The sequence below is a fragment of the Anabrus simplex genome, chromosome 14 (assembly GCF_040414725.1).
Source record: "Anabrus simplex isolate iqAnaSimp1 chromosome 14, ASM4041472v1, whole genome shotgun sequence".
NCBI classification, from domain to species: domain Eukaryota; kingdom Metazoa; phylum Arthropoda; class Insecta; order Orthoptera; family Tettigoniidae; genus Anabrus; species Anabrus simplex.
In genome coordinates this window covers 95,761,497-95,778,678 of record NC_090278.1, presented here as the reverse complement: position 1 = coordinate 95,778,678, position 17,182 = coordinate 95,761,497, and the positions used below count along the sequence as shown (strand labels likewise).

The 17,182-nt window shown below is 41.6% G+C and overlaps 1 protein-coding gene across 1 annotated transcript in view; it reads right to left on the bottom strand.

The window, feature by feature from the left end:
- LOC136885521 (X-linked interleukin-1 receptor accessory protein-like 2) overlaps nt 1-17,182 on the bottom strand; it is a 148,799-nt gene that overhangs the window by 37,746 nt on the left and 93,871 nt on the right. The window contains exon 2 of the mRNA XM_067158122.2: nt 16,336-16,520. Coding sequence (XP_067014223.2) covers nt 16,336-16,520 — 185 coding nt within the window. The remainder of the gene's footprint in view (nt 1-16,335; nt 16,521-17,182) is intronic.

Here is a 17,182-nt window from a genome sequence, read left to right as displayed (position 1 = left end):
AGTAATTCGTTGATAGTAATCCCTTTTGTTTCCTTTTGGTAGGGTCGGACTAGTTTCTCTAGATAAATAATGTCATTTGTTTTACGCCCCATTAACAACTTTTACGGTTTTTGAAGACGCAGAGGTGCTGGAATTTAGTCCCGCAGGAGTGCCAGTAAATCTATCGACACGAGCCTGACGTATTTGAGCACCTTCAAATACCACCGGACTGAGTCAGGATCGAACCTGCCAAGTTGGGGTCAGAAGGCCAGCTCCTCAATCGTCTGAGCCACTCAGCCCGGCGCTTTCTCCAAAACAACATTACATAATTTATTATTAATAGTAGTGCCGAGCGAGTTGGCCGTGGGGTTGGGGTCGCGTAGCTTTGACCTTGCATTCGGGAGATGGTGGATTCCAATCCCACCATGGGCAGCTTGAAAAAGTTTTTGCATGGTTTCCCATTTTCACCAACAGGCAATTGCTGGGGCTGTACGTTAATTAAGGCCACGGTCCCTTCCTTCCCACTCCTAGCTCTAGTTGCCATAATACCCAACTATGTTGGTGCGACGTAAAGCAAAATGTAAAAAGTTAATATTTCACAGTCACACACACACGTTCCGTGGTATCGTTCAGGCATGTTCCAGACGTTCATTGTAAACCACGCCCATCCTTTCCAGTTTACAGGTAAACCCATGTACCATTACTGCAAGCTCTGTTCTGAACTACTTGTGCTATTACAAGGGATCAAACTCACGTTCTTCAATTAACTATAAGTTACAAGTTACGTATTAATTGGCGGAGTGCTGTTGTGCCTATTGAAAGTAATGGGTGTTTTAGTTTTCATTTTATTTTATAACTAGACTTCTAATACCAGGATCTGAGTGGAGAACAGCTCCACGTTAAATCTCAAACGAGCAGTCGAGTTGTTCTGAGAATGACCACTTACTATTTCCTGTTGATGGTCGTTATGTCGCCGGACACAAACGTTGTAAACAAGCCAGATACACAAGATAAGATGTGTGTTAGGATTATATTACCGACCTACATAACTAACATACTGAATATTAATGACGTGTGACTGACTGGTGCAGGTTGTTCAAGTTGGCGCGAGACACGAACATCCAGTCCCCCGCCACAGGAAATAAGGTGGTGGTGGTGATTATTCTCTATTAATATCAATCAGAGGGTATTCGAAAAATAAAGGTATCGGCCAAAGAAAGGCTAAAGGCCTCGAGTGCTCTAATACCGTCAGGGCCGGAAAAGAATAAGAGTTGACCAAGGGAGGTCAAATAGGATAGACGAAAGTGAGGAGCCTGGCACAAGTGGAACTAATGCCAGGACTCAGCTAACTGCCCCGTGGTCGTCAATCCACACCACCACGTTATAACCCGCCTCTTACGACAATACTCTACCACCCCCACGCACAGGGGAAGGAGACAGAGAGAATGACATATGGAGATTAAAATCTCTGAGCAAGTCAGGAACAGAACCAGCGAGACCTTGCACCAAAGGCCAGGACGCCGACCAGTTAGCCACAGAACCGAACAAATCAATAAATACAAGGATGAACCCTGCTTTTAGTGTAGTGGTAGGACGAGGCGGGAAGATCTCGAAACTAGGTATAGCAACACCAACGGGCTGATTCCTGTGGTTTATGAGTCCGGCTCCATGGCTAAATGGTTAGCGTGCTGGCATTTGGTCACAGGGGTCCCGGGAGCGTCGGGTATTTTAACCACCATTGGTTAATTCCGCTGGCACGGGGTCTGGGTGTATGTGTTGTCCTCATCAGGACGCGCAGGTCGCCGACGGACGTCAAACAAATCAAAAGAAACGCACCTCGCGAGTCGGACTTTTCCTCGGACACTCTCAGCACTAAAAGCCTTCGCCATTTCATTTCTCTCTTTTGATCTTTTACCGTGCGATTAATAATAACCGATATTCGCCATTATTACATTATTTTTACAAACTAGCATACGTACCCGTTCTTCATACGGGAATTGGTAATCGAGTTCACGATTCCTTACTGAATTTATGCGAAGTCACACCCCTGTATTCAAACGTTTCAGAATGTTAAACTGAAAGCACGTGGCTGTAACGTGAAGTACGACGAAGCTGAACAAAGTGGAGACAGAGTTCACTGTGTCCTGGTCCGAAGTTGTGCATAACTCTCCCTTTTTCTCGGTCACATATTGTTGTTCATCTGAAACCGGGAGTGGTCCTGTGGCTGAAGACCCATGAAACCAATCGAAAAGACTAAAATGGCTCTTTAGTTAAACCATTCTAATCCATCTTAATGACATGACAGCTTGTGAAATAGTCCATTAATGATAAATCCGTTATCCTCCTATCGAAAATATGCACATGAGAAAAACTTTTTACAAATTGATTTCCATTAAGGCTGGTAGTTTTCCATTAAGGTTGGTCATGTATATTTTGTGGGAGGGTAAAATCACTGTTTCGAATTCCTACAAACCCCCAAACCAATCCGGGATTTAGAAATAATATTTAGACTAATACCTACCCAAGGAATGATATAAAGTTTGGTAGAAATATGTTGTTATAACTCCATAGGCTGGTTTGATGCAGCTCTCCATGCCACCCAATACTGTGCTAACGTTTTCATTTCTACCTAACCACTGCATCCTACATCTGCTCTAATGTGCTTGTCATATTCATACCTTGGTCTATCCCTACCGTTCCTACCCCTACACTTCCCTCAAAAACCAACGGCGTAAGTCCTGGGTGTCTTAAAATGTGTCCTATCATTTTATCTCTCCTTCTCGTCAAATTTAGCTACAACGATCTCGTCTCACCAATTCGGTTCAGCACCTCTTCATTCGTGATTCGATCTATCCATCTGACCTTCAGCATTCTTCTGTAACACCACATTTCAAAAGCTTTTATTCTCTTTCTGAGCTAGTTAGCGTTCATGCGGTAGAAATATGTCCAGTAGATTTCAACTTATAAGAAATCAGACAAAGAGACAAAAAGACTCGAAAGCTAAAAAATATGCAGATGGTCATTACACCTGAAACGGATAACTGAATGAAAATTTCGCCAAAATAGCCAAGTACAGACACACGGTCGTTACGATATTATTTATATAGATATCTCTCTCCCACCCCCAAAGAAATGTCCCCCAAAAGATTAAACTTTACTTTTCTCTACCAACACGCGAGAATTCGATTAAAATTATTAGTTTTCGAGTAACTGCAACCAGTGGGTTCGAACCCCCACGATCAACAGCCTTGAATATTTTATGTGCTTTCCATTTTGATTCCAGGCAAGTACTGGAGCTGTTCCTTCTCAGACTAGTTGCTCTAAATCAGGGCAGAGAAACATGTCGAGACTACCTCGTGTGCTCAACAGATCATGAACCATTAAACTATTTTTTTTCGTAGCTGGAACTTAGGAGTAAGAAATTCACGTTGACCTTTGTGCGTTTAAAAGGACGGCTATGTCTTCACTGATCCCACCATTTTAAATCGGATGGGCAAGAAAACAAGAGCGATATTTCAACAGACTCTGCAGTATACCACATCCAAATTGAAATTCAGAGGACACCTTTGGAAATGACGGCTTGAGTCCTACTCACTTCAACTATTTGCTTGAGACAGAGCAGAGTAAAGCGGGCTGCAAGACAATCGACTCTAGTATTTGCAGATGATCTTGACACTTCTTCCTATTTCATTGCACGGCTGCAAAACAAATTAACTAGCTCAAACACAAGTGCCAACAGGTCTCAGAGCACGCGAGCATAAAGCAGGCTATGGTGACGACACGTCCTGCCGACAGGACGCCAAATGTCGACGGGTTTTTCATTCATCATTCATTCATTCATTCATTCATTCATTCATTCATTCATTCATTATCATTATAGACTGTTATGCCTTTCAGCGTTCAGTCTGCAAGTCACTACATTGTGTGGATCAAGAAGTGATCTACGTTAGAAGCGCGCAGCTATCAGCTTGCATTCGGGAGATAGTGGGTTCGAAACCCACTAACGGCAGCCCTAAAGATGGTTTCCCGTGGTTTCCCATTTTCATACCAGACAAATGATGCTGTATCTTAATTAGGGCCACGACCGCTTCCTTGCCTCTCCTAGCCCCTTCCTATCCCATGATCACTGTCTGTGGGCGGGGGCTGTAGAATACAATGCCTGCCGTAAGAGGCGGCTAAAAGGGGCTCCGGTGCTTTCAACTTGCGACCACGGGGCCCTTAGCCGAGTCCTGGCATTGCTTCCATTTACTTGTGCAAGGCTCCTCGCTTTCATCTATCCTATCCGACCTCCACTGGTCAACTCTTGTTCTTTTCCGACCTCGATGGTATTAGGTATCGAGGTCTAGGGAGTCTTATCACGCCCTTCGTGGCCCTCGACTTTCTTTGGCCGAAGTCTTCACTTTTCGAAGTGTCAGATCCCTTCCATTTTTTTTTCTCTGATTAGTGTTATACAGAGGAAGGTTGCCTTGTAGTTCCTCTTAAAACAATAATCACTACCACCGCACCTGCGACGTAAAGCACATAGTAAAAAAGAAAATATTTTCAGAGATAAAAATCTACTTGTCCTCACATGTGGACATAGAGCCTGAAGAGGATATAGCGTCCTACGGCTGAGGGAGCTGACACCGAGGTCTTATTGAACCCCCGAACTGGGACAGTGAACCACTGATTGGCGGAGGTAGCTGATCAACTTGGTGAGAGGCTAAAGATCTGGAGACAGATGAAAGACAGCGCCGTGTCATGCCCCAAATACAACAGCCAGTCGTCAGCTATATCGATTGTCTTACAGGGGTGCACAACCCCGAGCTAGGTCATTCGTATCGCCGAGTATGGAACAAAGGTGACAGATTTATTTGTTAACTTAGGCCGGCCGCAACATGAGACGCAGGTCCGTGACAATCATCGTAGTTCCAACACGCACTTTAGCTCTGATACTTCTGCTATATTCAGAATCTGAACCCGAAACGGAGTTTGTGTTCGAAACGATATGCTACATCGCTCTGATTTTTTTTAAAAAACTTAAGACACGGGGAATTCCGTGTAACTAAGCAATTTGATGACGAAAAACACTGGCCTGCAATTTTTTTCCACCTGCAGTAAAAGGTTCGATAGGTGATCTTACCCAACTGAGGTGTATTGAGATCAAATTTTCTTCCCATTTTCCCGTATAACGTAAGGATTTTTCACAGTAGCCTCATTTTCTTTAATTAATGTCACAATTTTGATCGCATCTAACTAAATGTGGACACCCCTTACAGATCTGAAAAATTTATAAATGGACATGAATATAAAACTCCTGTGCTGATTTCAAATCTGCTTTCCGTTTGTTCATATCACGTAAGGATTTTTCCTAACAGCCGCATGATTTCCTTTAATATAAAATGATTTTGATCACATGTCACTAAATTATGTCACCCTTTAAAGAACTGCAAAAAATTATTTCACAGGTGACCGAAAAATGACTTAACAGAAAAATAAACTTGTTTCTGACGTCTGAGATGTTACAGGTGATTAACACACTGAATTCAGTGCCCCACAAAGCATCCAATACAATATAACATTGAGGTGGTATTTTAATTACACCTAGGGGCGTCTTACTTCCCCCCCCCCCCCCCCCGATAGTACTTTTTTCAGATAGTAACTCATAATATTCCACCAATTATGATGACTGAATTTTTTTTGTTATGTGATAAAATTATTTTCATATTTCCTTAAATGTGCATAATATAAGAATTTTAGGATTTTTTAATCGGAATCTTGTAAACGGTACATGATAACGCATTTCTCTTTTTTTCACTGAATTCTACATACTGGTATTAACGTTTTTCGTGTATTTTGATGCCTGGTTTAAAAAATGTCAATACATGATTAAATGAATTCAATTTCCTTACATTTACCTTAAATCTCGTACATACAATATATTCTTACATAAAATCTGTACGTGTTATGGCAAAACGGCTGATGTTTTCTAAATCAGCACAATGTTTTCCATATTAACCACCTAATTTCACCAAAACCGGGAAATCATTGCCGGCTACTGAAATTCATAATCTATTTTAGATTAACTTCGTGGCTTGTATCGTACAGAACTCGGTTTCTATTTCAAACACAATAAGAACAAACAAAATCACCGAGAAAATTGCAGGAAACTGCGGCACGTCACCCTCCAATAGTTCCGCGGTTCGCAGGAGTCTCCCAGCTCCATCTTGCAATCTGCATCCCATTTTGCGGCCGGCCACCAGCTTCTAACGCGAGCATTTTTCAGTTTATAATGATTAAATGGGTGGATGTTGATGACTTAAGAATCACTCAAAATGATCGATAAAATACCCTTAAATGTATGTGAAAATGCTATAAAATGACTAAAATATTAGACAAAACTGAATTCTGGTGACAGTGTAACAATGGTTTTACAAGAAATATAACCCTGTTCTATCCACTGGACAGCGCTTTCTTTTTACGGAGGTAATTATCTTCTAATTTACTTGGAAATGTATACAAATATGGACGTTGTGATTTGCTGGATGTAGTGCTAGCATTTTGCCCCCGAAAAACCTGGAAATAGCCTACTGCTTCCTCTTTACACTCGATACAGCTTTCGTGTTTCTCGTTTAAATCCCGGTACAGTTAACGGAGGGTATCACTAAATCTAATTAATTGCCTTGGCACGGGCTTTTGCGATTTAGTACTGCTCTGACCGCTTGGTTTCTTACTGAAATTAAATGATAAAATATTCTGAACACAAAGGAGAGAAAACGACTTAAGACTTTCGAACGTAAAAGGCAGAAGACAAATTCCAACAAATGTGTGAGAAGATCACACTTCAGGTATGGCCGATGGCGAATTTCATTCACTAATCTAACATACCTTGAGGCTCAAAACTTGGGGTCGTGGATCAGCGTTGGTAACCCGTTAAAGCAAACACTTATATCAACATTAAATAATTGTACTATTTCCAATTAGTTGACTGAAAATATGTTAAACTAGCTGTTACCCACGGCTTCGCTCGCGAGGATTTCGTAATTTGATAAAAAAAATACTTGTTCCTCGGTATTGCACTAAAACATTATCTGTAAATCCCTAAAGTATAAAAACTCACCGAAAAAATGCATTTCATTTACCCCCAGAACTTCTCTGTAAACCACATTTGTGGCATTGCCTTTTGGGGCTAAGATGACCAAGGTACTGGCAGAGCTAAATCTGGAACATGTGACACGGAACTCTATGTCAGAAATAGTCCTCTTTTATGTAGGAAAAAAAAAGTTTTATTTGTAAAGGAGATTCCAAATCCCAATTTTCACTTCTCTAACATCATAGTTTTTGAGATATAAGTATCCTCATAAAGAGAATTCAACTCCTTCACTTATTTTCGATCTCCACCTTAAGTTGATTTTCCGAAAACAAAAAAGTACGTATTTATTTTTAAAGGAGACTACAAATATCTATTTTGCATGACTGTAACATGTTAAGTTTATGAGATATACTGTAGATACTCATTTTAAAAATAGCCTCACTCCTTGGCTGAGTGGTCAGCGTGGACGTCTTCGGCTCACAGGGTTCCGACTTTGATTCCGGGCTAGGTCGGGGTTTTTAATCGCGTGAGATTAATTCTTCTGGCTCGGGGACAGGTTGTTCGTGTTTATCCCAACACTCTCCTCTTCATATTCACTCAACATGCCACATTACCAACCTCAACAGGAAAACGCAATAATAATTACATCCCTACACATACGGTTGCCGTCAGGAAGGGCATACAGCCGTAAAACAGGGTCAAATCCACATGTGCGACACAGTTCGCACCCGCGACCCCACAGGTGTGGGAAAAGCGGTAGAAGAAAACACTCATTTTAAAAATTCACCCACTTTTTCATTCTTTTCACCCCCTTAAGTGGATTTTCCAGAAAAAGAAGTGTGTTCAATTATTTTTAAAGGAGATTCCAAATATAATTTTCATGTCTTGTAACATTTTCAGTTTCTGAGATATGTGTATGCTCATATAATAAATTCAACTCCTTCCTCACTTCTTTTCACCCCTCTCCCCTTAAGTGGATTTTCTGAAAACAAAAATTTGTGTTCTTTTATATTTAAACGAGATTCCAAATACAATTTTCATGTCTGTAACATGTTAGGTTTTGGGGATATATTGTAGATAATTTTGCTGCTGCAGAATTCTGGAGCTGACGTTGCCATGGTTACGGCAGTTCATTTCTTTATCCGATTTCTAGAGCAGGGGTAGTGTGGTGCCATTATCTCCGTGACGGTTGGTTTTAGAGCCTTAAAACATGGTTTTCGGGCCCGTAGGGCTTACCAAGTTTTGTTCTATATGTCAAGGGACTTAAATTGAGCTTTGTCTCGCACTTGTTCGACAAATTCCATATTTTGCCTATATTAGCCTGTTATTTTTATATCTCACCCCGTCACCCCCCTCCCTCGAGTTGTTTTGAAAATAAAATATAGCCTATAGTACTCAGGGATAATGTATAATTCTATTAGTGAAATAATTTTTAGAATCGGTCCAGTAGTTTCTGAGATTAGCCAATTCATACAAACAAACTTTACCTCTTTATATATTAGTATAGATAACAATGCATAGTATATGCAAGGGAATGAATTTAGTTACTTCCTGTGTGTACTCGCTTCCCTTCCCGGCAGAAAGAGTCAGATTTCTGAAGGGGAAAAAAAAAAAGTCCATTCGACACTATGTCGTACGATGTCGGCATGTAAAAGATCTCTGGTGACACATTGGGTGTTTACCCGACAAAATTCATTAACTCTCTCAGCCACAGACGCCCAAGAGAGTTTCGGTTTATTCGGTCTGCCATCTTGTGGGTCTAGAGTAAAACGGAACGTCGAAATTGACGAGCAGACAGCCAGATGGCGTCAAATTGAAATGCCTGCAAACGGTAGCTGAGGCCATACGATTATTATTACTATTATTATTATTATTACATGTTATTCACTGAATAGTGCAACGTATAATCTGTCAAAGTAACAATGAGCGCAACCTTTTATATGTTCCTCACATTTAATATTTTATCACCTTCTTCTTCTTCTTCCTGAGTTTGTTTGGACCACAGAGCTTGTGCTTTAGCTGTGTTGTAGTTTTCGATTGTTGCCACTTCTCGTGTTCTTAATGGTGGGTTTGGCTGCTGCTTTCTTCTTGGTACCTTGACCTTTTCTCAGTTTTCCGTTCCTCGGACCGTTTCCTGGACTCATTGCGGTTTGCTTCTGTAAGGGATGTTGGAAAGGATCTGGTTTTGATAGTTGAACGGTAGTTAATTCTGTTAATTATAATGGCATTATTACAAGTTCTGCCAGATCCACAGCGATCTAGTGGCTTTACCCCTGCTGGCTACTTTGAAGATCTTAAAGGACAGCCTATTGAAATCCATTCTATAAAGTGTCCGTAGAAAGCCAGCCATCTTCTGGTGTTGGTCGAGTTCCGTCTGATAAGAGTCTTGGTCCTATTATGCTTCCCATTTTAATTATCAAAATATAATTCACTTCCCATGAAGATAAAAACCATTTGCATATCCGGAACAAACGTTATGTTTATAGCTTTAATTGTTTCTGAGAAAAGTGTGTCCGTGAGGAACTTGCACAATACCAAGCTACTGCAATGCAAGATTGCCAGCTTTTTCTTCCTTCTCTTTTCTGTCCATGCGGGATGCTCAGAGAACGGAACAACTCAGAGACTATGCTACTCGATAGAGTACAGAATACAAGCCTCTTCTTTAAAACTTATTTGTTTAGAAAAGTTGATTCAAACTAAAAGAAACGTTCAGTCTGGGTCTTACACAGAACCTGTTCTCTGCTACGTTCGGCTACCACGGGGCTCCTATCCGACTTGTTCTTTACCGATCCCGACGGTATTAGGTTTGCGGTGGCCAAGGACTGGGGAGGGGTTAATACATCAAAAGTGAAAAAGAAAATAAACAGCTACAAAGTGGTAAGTTTTTTGATAAAGCTAATTTCGACAGAGAGGTAAAGGTGGACGGACTGTTTATCAACTTAAATGAGGTAATAATAGTTTTTCGATATTTTGATTCAACATCTGTATAAATAAAATCGTAACGACCGTATCTCTGTACAACGACTATTTCGGCGAAATTTTCACTCAGTTATCCGTTTCAGGTGTTATAATGACCGTCTGCATATTTTTTAGCTTTGGTTTCTGTTCGTCTGATTTCTTATAATTTGAAAACTCCTGGATATATTTCTGCCGAAGTTCATATTTAGAATCCACCTGTCCTTGGGTAGGTTTTAGGGCCAATATAGTCTCTACATCCCTGAACTAACTGGGGGTTTTTCGAAACCGTGATTTTGCACTCCCACAAACTGTACACAACCAAACTTAACGGAAATCTATCTGCCTTAAAGGAAATCAAATTCTCAAACGTTTTTCTCATGTGCATCATTTCGATACGAAGATTAATAAGGGAGATATTATTAACGGACCGTTTTTCACTCCAAGTTCGAGCGGACATTTTTAAAGCTTTTTTGTCGATATGTCTGTTCGCCCGTTTGTTGAGTTCTTATAACTAGGAAACTACTCTATATATTTCTACCAAACTTTATATCTGTCCTTGGGTACGTATCAGGTTTAATATTATTTCTTTTTACTTTTACAATAATTTGTTTTACGTCACCGACACAGATAAGTCTTATGGAGACGACGGGATAGGAAAGGCCTAGGAGTCGGAAGGAAGCGACCGTTGCCTTAATTCAGGTACAGATCCAACACTTGCCTGGTGTGAAAATGGGAAACCGCGGTAAACCATCTTCAGGGCTGCCAACAGTGGGACTCGAATAGCTGCACCCCCCTAACCGCAGGGCCAACTCGCCCGGTAATATTTTTAAATCCCGGATTGGTTTGGGGATTTATAGGAAGTTGAAACAGTGATTTTACCCCCTCACAAATTATACATGACCAGCCTTAATGGAAATATATTTATAAACAGTTTTTCTCGTGTGCACAATTTCGATAGGAGGATAACAAGGGAGTTATCATTAACGGACTGTTTTACAGACTGCCATGTCATTTCAAGGTGGGTTAAATGGTTTAACTAAGGAGCCATTTTACTCTTTTAGATAGAACAAATAGAGAGGTTGTCGTCAACGACTGGTTTCATGAGTCTTCAGCCACACCACCAGTCCCAGCTTCAAATGAACAACAATATGTAACGCACAACTTCGTACCGTTCATTAAACTCTAATCTATCCCATTGAGTCTCAACTTTATCGTACTTCACGTACTTTCCTAGAAGAATATCACTTTAACATGCCGTATTAAACGTTTGAATACAGGCTCATTCATTCGAATAAACAGTCGAAAAATAATCAAATGGGAAATATAATCGAATAAAACGAAATAAGCGATTGTTTATCCTATCACTAGTCTGCACTACTTGCTGTGGCGCTATACAGCTTGGCCGCGACGAACATTTTGTGCGTATTTCCGCTAATAATGAAAGAAAATAGCTGATAACACAACAGGGCTTGTTTTAATAATTACCCCCCCTCCTAGTCACTCATTTTCACGGCCTTCGTGTCCTTTTCCGTTTGTTTACCGATACATTCATCCTTTCTCCCCTTCCGATTTTGGTTGCGCAGAAACAGCGCCGCTTTCAGGAACTTGCATGCAGTCACGAACAAGAGACACTGACAGTGCAGTGGGCTCAATGCTTGACACACACAAGTGCTGTGGGTCCCGCATAATCCCAGCACGACACATCTAGTCGTCTAGCGGAGATGAGAGGCACAAAGTGCAAATAATGTCAGACTCAGCTAGGGGTTCCGTGGTAGCAATCACGGGCATACGATATTAAAAGAAGGAACTCCATTCCGGAGGGATTACTTACCGAAGAAATGCTCTTCAGTAAACAGCAAGGATAGAAATGAGACGTGCTGCAATGACCATATTTTTTCATCAACGTGGCAATAACCCAGATAGGTTTGTCCCTGACGGTATGTTACCATATGATGGGGAAGGAGCGACAAGTTTCCAACTCAAACTTCTCCCGAAAAAAGATCCTGTATTTCATGCCTTGAGAATGGTACAAATAAAAACTACTGTAAACTGCCGAATTAAACTGATCTCCTTTACCTATTTTTGACAGTTGTGGATGAAATTATAAAGGAAACAAAGGCAGCATATAGAGAGGATATGAAAATATTGTTATTTGTGGAGGACACAGCGACCTGGGCAGTTAACAACACAGAAGTGCAAATCAAACTAGATGTTATAAAGTATAATATTAAGGAATGAAAAATCCATAGCCTGTTTCCAGTCAGTCGACCGGGTCAGGAATGGAATGAAGCCCCATCTAGCGGCGAGGATAGGAATTGTGCCGGCTGCCGAAGCCTGTCGCTCTTCTCTGGGGCAATGATTGATGACTGACAGATGAAATGAAATCATATTGGAGAGTGTTGCTGGAATGAAACATGACAGGCAAAACCGGAATACCCAGAGAAAAACCTCTCCCGCCTCCGCTTCGTCCAGCACAAATCTCTCAGATAGTGTCTGGGATTTGAACCACGGAACCCAGAGATTAGAGGCCAGCGCGCTGTCGCCTGAGCCACGGAGGCTCAACATTGAGAAATATGGTATGAAAATCAGTACAAAGAAGAGCAAAACAGTGGTGATGACAAGAGGAGAAAGAGAAGGAAAAGGGACAGAACGTTGAAGTTGTTGAATACTTCAAATGTTTGCGAAGTGAAATAGTGCAAGGTTGGATGAGATCAGCAGAAGGGTACAAATGTGAGAAATGCTCAAGTCAGAAAAGAGATAGGGGTAGAAAAACTGAGTGCTAGGATGGAGAAGGTTTGGACTGCCTTTACACGTACCACTTTGCAACTACAAAACGGTGGTTCAGCTGTGACTACAATAAGTGGTTCTTCGTAGTTATTTGTTGTTCGTATGTACCACAAAGTTCCCAATACTATAAACTGATTTGGAAGACAGAGCATTGCTGTGGTTTTTGTTACGTCATCGAAATAGAGGTCATTCTTCTGGTTCGGGGAGTGAGTGTTCTATACGCAGCCGTCCGAGAGAGTGGCCACGTAGCTGGTGGGTTCGAACTCCACTGTCCGGCACCCATGAATTTAGTTGTCCGTGGCTTCCCGTCTTCACAACAGGCAACTGTTGGGGCTGTACCTTAACTAAGAATTTTCTTAGTGTGAAATTAGGAAACCACGAAAAACCATCTTCAGGACAGTCGGACTGGACTATTCCATTGTCACGATAAAACCTGTCTGTGCCGGTGCGACAACCCACCACACTAACAGCCAAAGCAAAAACAAGCAATGGAACGCAGGATTGACGTGATCCACATAAATTACCGGCCCAAGTAAATTCAGGAAAAAACCAGGAAGAAGACACCTTGTCACCTTTACAACTGAGATAACTAACTACAGACCATAGGTGATCGAGTTCTCTGAGGAATCCGACGCTCGAGAGTATTCGCGAGAGGCCATGTGATCGTGCTGTGCCACAGACGCGGTGGGATGCGAGAGGCTGGCGATGTCGCCACTAGTATTGATTTCACTGTGGCTTTCTGAGCACGTCGCCTACAAGATACGCGGATTTTCTTTTACCTTGTGTGCGTCACCCAAATCACTCTAAGCGCAATGAAACAGCATTATTTCAATATACACAAAGGACGTTATCACGGCAATCAGCGGCCATTTTTAAATGTGGTTTACATCGCATCGATAGGTCTCATGGCGACGATGCGTATTCGGTACGACAGGGCCTACATTGCATCGTCTACAGACTTGGATATCAGCAAATCTCAAGAGTTTTGATTTCTTCTCCTTGGAGCCCCCTGTGGCTGGGGGCGGTACAATAACACCCACAGTATTCCCTGCCTGTTCTTTCGTATGGCAGAAAAATACAAATTTACAAACAATGATAAAAGATTTGCCGTTGCCTCACATACGTACGTTTAACGTCGAAGTAACCTACACGTGATTCCCGGGTGGTGCTAAGAAAGCAACAACATTGGCTGCTGGACCTAAAGCTCTGCTTTTCGATGTCCCAGCAATTAGAGGATACATTACTATCAGTGACTGTCGTAAGAGGCGACGAAAAGGGGTCCCAGGGGCTCTGAACTTGGGAGAGTGAGTTGGCGTCCGCGGAGCCCTGAGCTGAGTCCTGGCATTGCCTCCACTTACTTGTGCCAGGCTCTTCATTTTCATCTATCATATCCGACCTCCCCTCGTTAACTCTTGTTCTTTTCCAACCCCGACGCTATTAGAGCATTCGAGGGCTAGGGAGTCTTTCATTTCCACACTCTTCGTGGCCTTTATCTTTCTCTGGCCGATATTCTCATTTTTCGAAGTGTGGGATCCTTTCCATTTTTCTCTCTTGTTAGGGAGTTGTACTTCCTCTTAAAACATCCCACCTCGTTGGATTGCGATTCCCTTTCCAAGTTCCTTATTAACGGCCGTCACTTTGAAACTGCTAATATGAGAGATCTTCAAATCAATGTCCTGCGGTGTAGACACACACCATCTCATTTTTAAACGATTATGTGATTTTTTGCAAATAATTTCGCAACTGATATATTTTAAAGAAAATAGTTTGAAATAAAACATTATTATTGAAGCGACAGTTCCCTCCGAGAATGTTTCAGCAAAATCTTACGAAATTCCGTCTAGAGTACATGTAATGTTTCTGAAGGCAGAATTAATTCTTATACCGAGATTGTTTTAAAATAAGTTCAAATGTTAATGGTCCGTGGGAGAGTACACTTTAACTGAGAATTAAGTAAATGAAGATCAAGGTTAAAGCGAGCTCCACTCTGCCAGGGAATACCAGCTCTTCATTATGGTAACGATCACGTTGGAGGCCCAATGAAGGCGCCCCGTGTTCCGAGAACGTCACCTCACCGGGGAACCCCACCCAACCGGGCGCTGACTCACTCCACTCTCTTCTACGACTCAAATGTCTCCCAGAGAAGGAAAAACTGCTAGCCATACCCACGCTCTTGGCTGCACGTACCAATCAAGAATCAAACGTCTTAACAATGCAAGGAATCATGTTCAAGGATGTCAATTTGAAGACCACATTCCGGGAGGGATCATAATGATCCACTTTCTTATCGTCTCAAGCAGAAGGTCTTCGCGATCATCTTCAACGATTATGATCTTCTATTTAACACACACAGTGGTGTCAGGAAGGGCATCGGTCTAGACCTCCGGCCAAAATAAAAATTCCCTTAATGATTCCAGCGACGACAGAAATAACTGCGATAAGCTGAAGACAGTTTAAGACACCCACAAGAATCACATTTTACCGATAGTAATTTGTTACATAATCGAAACTGATTTTCAAAATATAAGAACTGTAAATACTTTAAAGCATTTATGAATAAATGAAATAATAAATTGCACTATACTATGTTAAAAGAAATTTACAACTTATAGCAAAAAGCACCGTTGATTTCCTCGACTGCTTACTTCTGATATCTGGCGACCCTGATAAACATTTTCCTGTGTTAAAATGTTACAACTGTGCAGTAGTTTCTTTAATGCTTCGTACTGTTACATACAGAGCCATCATTTGGTTTAATAGGGTACGAGTAACATTGCAAGACAACAGTGCCGTAATAAGCAAGCAACCTTACATAGAAACATTTCATGGAGGTGTTAGGAGGCAAAGTCATCAGCTATCACCCCAACTTACCCCTTCGCAGTTGTACGCAGGGCAGCTCCAGCAAAACCTTTTTGTGCTACCTTCATAATTTCTGCAGGCATGGACTCCCTGGGTTTAGCACCCTCCTTTCTTTTGTAGCGTTGTGGCGTCTTGAATCCAAAAATTGGAATTCATTTATTACAGTAGTTTATGGATGTGAAACATGGGTCATGTAACGCTATAGTGAGTTCATAAAAATCTAACAGTTCATATTATCTATTATAAAATCAGAAATGTGGCTTTGTGTAAAAAGAAGGCCAGATATGTTACTAAATCAAGAAATAATACAAAGATTCTTACCTTCAAGTACACAAATGTAGACCGACAATTCAACCATTCAAAATTTACTTATAACAGAATAAAACATTCCATTCTTTCCTCTAGCAATCCCAATAAACTCAATCTCATTCTTAGGAAATTGGAGGAGAAAGAAAAGATAAACAGTGGTGCCAACACCATGTATCCTAAATATTCCTACTCTGAGATAAAGGTTATATATATATTTACGGCCCCTTGCAGTTCCCTTATGGGCAGGTCCGACTGTATGTCACTATGAAGTTCTACTTGGCATTCCTTATTTCCTTCAGGTTATGAAATACAGATACCTCGCAGAGCATCAACAACCCATTGCAGTCTTCAGAGACAGTTGGTGTACTCACCCATGACTGTGAGGGTCACCATGTGCCTCTTCTCGGTCGTGTCGTTGCGCACCAGACAGGAGTAATTACCGCCATCCGACTCCAGCGACGTCTTCTGAGCGTAGATGGTCTGGTTGGCCGACTCGGGGTACAGGATGAAGTGTGACACTCCTCCAGGCCAAGGGTAGGGACGTCCGTCCTTGTACCTGTAACAACATTCTCCATTAGCTCTCACCACAGTTGGCTCCATACTATCCTGAAATCACGAGCCCTTCCATGGCAGTCGTAGAGCTAGAAAAGGCATTCGATAATGTTGACTGGACCAAGATATTTGAGATTCTGAAGGTGAACGGGGTCAGATACCGCGAAAGAATTATCTACAATCTGTACAAAAATCAGTCTGCAGTGATAAGAATCGAAGGCTATGGAAAAGCAGCAGCAGCAGCAGTCCAGAAAGGAGTGAGGCACGGCTGCAGTTCGTCCCCTATATTTTTACAATGTTTACAAAAACCAGGTGACAAAGGAAAAGTAATCACAATCCAAGGAGAGGAAATCAAAACTCTGAGATTTCCCGATTAAATTGGTATTACTAGATATCCGGGTCGGTAGAAGATCTGGAGAAATTGCTGAATGGCATGAACACAATCTTTGAGAAGGAGTAGCCTACAAGATGAAAATAAATAATTTAAATAAATACAAAAGAAAGTCCGACTCGTTGGCTGAATGGTCAGCGTACTGACCTTCGGTTCAGAGGGTCCCGGGTTCGATTCCCGGCCGGGTCGGGGATTTTAATCGCTTCTGATTAATTCTTCTGGCTCGGGGACTGGGTGTTTGTGTCCGTCCCAACACTCTCCTCTTCATATTCATA